Source organism: Heptranchias perlo, chromosome 35, assembly GCF_035084215.1.
Source record: "Heptranchias perlo isolate sHepPer1 chromosome 35, sHepPer1.hap1, whole genome shotgun sequence".
Classification (NCBI taxonomy): Eukaryota; Metazoa; Chordata; class Chondrichthyes; order Hexanchiformes; family Hexanchidae; genus Heptranchias; species Heptranchias perlo.
This window is the reverse complement of record NC_090359.1, coordinates 12,952,723-12,957,350: the sequence shown is the minus strand read 5'-3', so window position 1 is coordinate 12,957,350 and position 4,628 is coordinate 12,952,723. Positions and strand designations below refer to the sequence as shown.

General features: G+C 42.4%; 1 protein-coding gene across 1 annotated transcript; it reads right to left on the bottom strand.

The window, feature by feature from the left end:
- Positions 1-2,276: 2,276 nt before the first annotated feature.
- Positions 2,277-4,426, bottom strand: LOC137302077 (probable G-protein coupled receptor 139). Its single transcript, XM_067971764.1, has 2 exons — positions 4,360-4,426; positions 2,277-3,187 (listed from the first exon to the last, which is right to left on the bottom strand). The coding sequence occupies exons 1-2, from the start codon at positions 4,424-4,426 to the stop codon at positions 2,277-2,279; spliced, it is 978 nt and encodes a 325-aa protein (XP_067827865.1).
- Between the last annotated feature and the right edge of the window lie 202 nt (positions 4,427-4,628).

Genomic DNA, 4,628 nt, shown 5'->3' with positions numbered 1-4,628 from the left:
TTGCCGTGGTTAGGGCAGCGGTTTTATCGCCGATATGTGGTGCTGTGATTGTATAGTGTTTAGTACTCCGCGTTGTGGTCGCAGCAACCTCGGTTGGAATCGGCACAACTTACTTTACCTCTTTTCCCCTCTGCCACATGTGCTAATAGAATGCAGCTAGAAATCAATATTTAGCCCATGAAAGAAATATTTTTTATTGGTGGTGAAAACCTATTAACTCCTTCAAATCCGAGCATTCTCACATGCCTGTTCTTGATGTTTCATAATTCAAACCCGCCTATTCGCGCACGTTTTTTTTCCTTACATAACCAATCGACCTCCTCTACTTTCCTCCTTCCATTTCATTGACACTTTCCTGCGACATTTCCTGCTCTAACATTTACTTTCACGTTCTTATGACTTTAAGTTTGCTCTGCCTGGACCGCTATTTCTAGGGAGCACGAGTCCCATTCGCACCAATGTTCATTTGTGCCTTGAAACCAGTCGATACATTTAGATCCCTATGACCGCTCGACAGACAAACACGATGAAAGCAGGGCTGGTCTCTGGAAAGACAGCCGCCCGATTTTTAATGAAATTTCCTTGGGGAATCTTGTGATCAAGGGGATGGTAACTGAAGAACTGGTTTTCGTTTTGTTCGTAGTTGGCTCTTTTTTCTGAGCAGTTGTGGTGCGTGAGTGTCAGTAATGTAAGTACAGATTTATATTTTTATGACATTTGGAAGAGTATTTGGAAAACTCTCGACTGTCGGTGGTTGAAGATTTATGATCATTTTATTTACTAACCGAGGGTCAGAACTGTCTCAGCAGATGTTGGAATGGAAGAAAATAGAATAATAAAAAATCAGGAACAGGGGTGGAGTTCCAGCTCGCTTTAGCTCACTGCCAGCACTCTCGTCTCTGAGTCAGAAAATCGTCTCTTTCTAATGTAAAGTGTCTAATTACTTTATTCACTTGACCATTGTGGACACGGAACCACAGTAAATAACGGTGGATATCAGTGCCTGAAGTGGGAATGCTTTTTTGCGCACATTCTCTCATTTTCCATGTTTGCGTTCTCCCCTCCCAGTCTCTACATGATACGATTTACAAACATCATAAATCTACCTGTGAAAAGCGATGAAAACGTTTGGTAACTCACGTTCTCTCTCTCACAAACACTTTTCCATTATTCCCCCTTGTTGTTTGTTCCTCCCTCTATTGCTATTTCTCGTTTCTATTTTCTCTCTTTTTTCTCTCATTCCACTCCCTCGTCATCCAGACCTATTCTCTCCTTTCCCTTTTGTCTTCTCTTTTTATCCTCTATCTTTTTATTTTTTATTGCATATTCAGCCTCTTTCTTATACCCATCCCTTCCCTCGTTAGTTTTTGCTTTCTCTCTCTCTCCTATTTCGGTTTCTTATTATTTTCCCTTGGGGTAGATGAAGGCGAGGGGGTGAAGGAATGAAAGCGAGAAGAAACAGGTGAATGGGAGAGGAGGGAGAATGAGAAGAATCAAGAGTAGAGAAAGAGGTCAAAGATGCAGAAACAGAGAGGGGACGTGATAGACGGACAGAAAAATACTCGAGAATAGATCGAGGGACATTCAGAGACAAAGGAAGCGATACAGAAACAAGACAACGAGGGAAGTACAATAAGGAAAAAAGGATCACGAAATACAGACTGAATGAGAAACAATGCGAGGGGATGGAGATACAGGAAGAGAAATAAAACGAAGAGTGAGAGAAATTTAAAAATTAAACTAGAGTGGGAGGAGAATACTGGGAGGAAATACTAATATAGAAATAGTGTAAAATAGAGAAGGGTGTAAGGAAGTACAAAAAGGAGAACTAGAGGCAAAGAGATGGAAAGATGAACAGACAGGAGAAATACAGAACTAGAAACCGAAAGACACAGAAAGATGGCAAGAGACGGGTAGTCAATAAAAATCAATAATAACTTCAGGAACGTTTTATTTACCCAACAGTACAGAGTGTCAGGTGATAAAGAGATTTGCTGGGCAAAAAATCTTCATCTTCTGTGTTGGAATTCCGGGATTTCCTTCAGTTGGGAATTGCTGCCTTTATTATTATTTTCTCTAAACTTCTATTGTCCTTATAACAAAATGTGACACTTGTCAATCAAAGTAGCGAGATGGCTCGAACCACAATGGCTGCTTTGCTCCTGAATATATCTTAAGATCTCGAGCGATTCCTGGTGTAATTCAGAGGAGGAAAGTTTAGGGATAAATACCTGATTAATGAACCGGAAACACTGGATACTACCTCTGGGCAGAGTTCAGTTGTTTTTATTATTCATTAATTTAACAATTAGGGTAACCGGATATTTCACCGCGCTCTTGAACTGCTCTCTGAATTTGGTCTGAGTCACCCCATAAATAAATGTGTTTGTGCAGCAACTTAAATTCCGCAGTATATATCCGACTTGTTCAAAGATATATAAAGAGTCATTGTGATCATAGTTATTTGTTTTTGTAATGGTATAATAGAAGAATTCGATAACATATAAAAGCCACAAAAGTATGAAACTCCCTGATATGGTGAAGAGTAAAATCACAGACTTCCTTCTGCTCTCCATCTCTGGGTCGTTGTGATTCTCTCCCTTGCTCTGACCCTTCAGTCCCTTACGGACTCGACTGGCCACTAAAATATACCTGACGGTCAGAGCATTGAGCAACAAAATTAAAGCAAATGGGAGCAATGGGGTTACAATCGTATCAATCCAGTCAAATCCCACCCATCCGGGCTCAGGATAATAGCTTGATTTTGTAGCACAAAACCACGGTACGTTGTCGATTATCTCTCCGGGTTTATATGTGAAATAGAAGGGAACATTTTTCAAACAGAGCAGAGTGCAGGTTGTGGCTATAACCACAGCCGCGGTTTTCTCGGTGCAATATTTTGTTTTCAGCTTCTGGCAACAAATGGCAGCAAAGCGATCAAAGGAGAAAGTGACAGTTAACCAGACAGAGTTGTCTATGGATGCACGACGCAGGACTTTAATAAGACTACACACAGGGGTGATGAGCAGGAAAGATCCCGGGAAGAAGTAGGAACTGATCCGATTCAAGATAACCTCAGTGATAATGACCAGTTGATCCGAGGCTGCCATGGCCACCAGGTAGCGTGTGATGCAATTGGAGAGTCCGCACTTTCCTCGGGACAGGATCACAATCGCCACTAAATTAACTGTAAGATAAAGGGAAAGTGACGGCAAAGTACTGATCAAACTCAAGAACCATTCTCCAAGTCTGAGCCCAGACACTAAGTATTTGAGTGTGGGGATGTCCCAGTATTCTCACCCCAGGTACACACACCTGTCGTTTGCAGCAGGGTCACTGCACAGGGATCAGGGGCAGGAACCTGGGAGGATTTTCCCTTCCCAGTCCAGAGTCTCTGAGCTCACTGCCCCATCCCCAAACCCTGCCTGGGCTGATTGACATGACCTTGTACGAAATTCAAAGCTTTGCGGCTGCATCCAAGGAGGGGATTTAGTTTTGCTGCATGTGGCAGCAAGGACTTGTAATCTTAGTGTAAAAATTAACAACGGGGTGGTCATTGGGTGAACAAAAATCAAACGGGATAAAATAAAATATAACAAGGGGGCGAGGCGTTCCAGCGGGAATGGAGTGGAGGAAAACCAACCAGTAAATCCGAAGTGGGGCCCTCGGAATGTACCAGTGGGGGAGGGAGGAGGGAAACTGGCCGGGCACCGACCTCATGGTGTCCAGCCCGTGAGATACCATCCGCTGTGAGTTTGATGGAAGCGCGCAATTACAGGACTTTGGACCAGAGAGGGGGGGAGGGGGGGGTGACATAAGCAGAAATATAAATGGATGTCTAGAGCGGAGCAGCTTCCTCAAAAGGAAGGAAGTCCCAGCTATTATGGGAGTCGGGGCAGGATTTGAATACAACAACTGTGCGAACCTGCTGATTAAATAGTTAACGTCTGTTTATGTTGATGCGGTGAACAAGTAACAGCCCAGCATCAATGCATTTCGGTTTGCACTCCACAACATTCATTGTGTGAATTGTACACCAAGTATAATTCTTCAATGACGGATATTTCCAGTAATACCAGGTCCTTGGAGAGTTGCCTGCACTGAGCTCTGCTGCAAGATTACAAGGATTTCCACTTAAAGCAATAACTTGATAATTTATTGTGACTAATGGCTTTTAAAAGTATTATATTTCCCGTTAAGGCAACGGACTAAAAGGGCAGAATTTTAAAAAATCATATTGATTGAAATTATATCACTTATCCAGTTACTGTATAAAGGACACAAACAGACCAACATTTAACAGTATCAGGAACAGAGCAGCTCACACACAGATTTACACAAATGATTCAAGTCACTTACCAGGGACACCAATCACTGCAAGGGTCACGTAACATATTTTTCTGATGCTGCGAAATGTTTCAATCATTTTCGGTGTGGTGATGATGTCCCTTCGTGCTTCAGGCAATCGCTCCGAATTAAACTCTGAGGCGATACATTCCCAGAGCCTTTAATTTATACCATGTGGGATCTCCACTGGGACTATCAGATTGCAAAACCGTTCAAATTAGTTTTAGTTATTTGAACAAACAGATTTGGACGGCCGATTTCAGTCCCTGAGCATATATTAA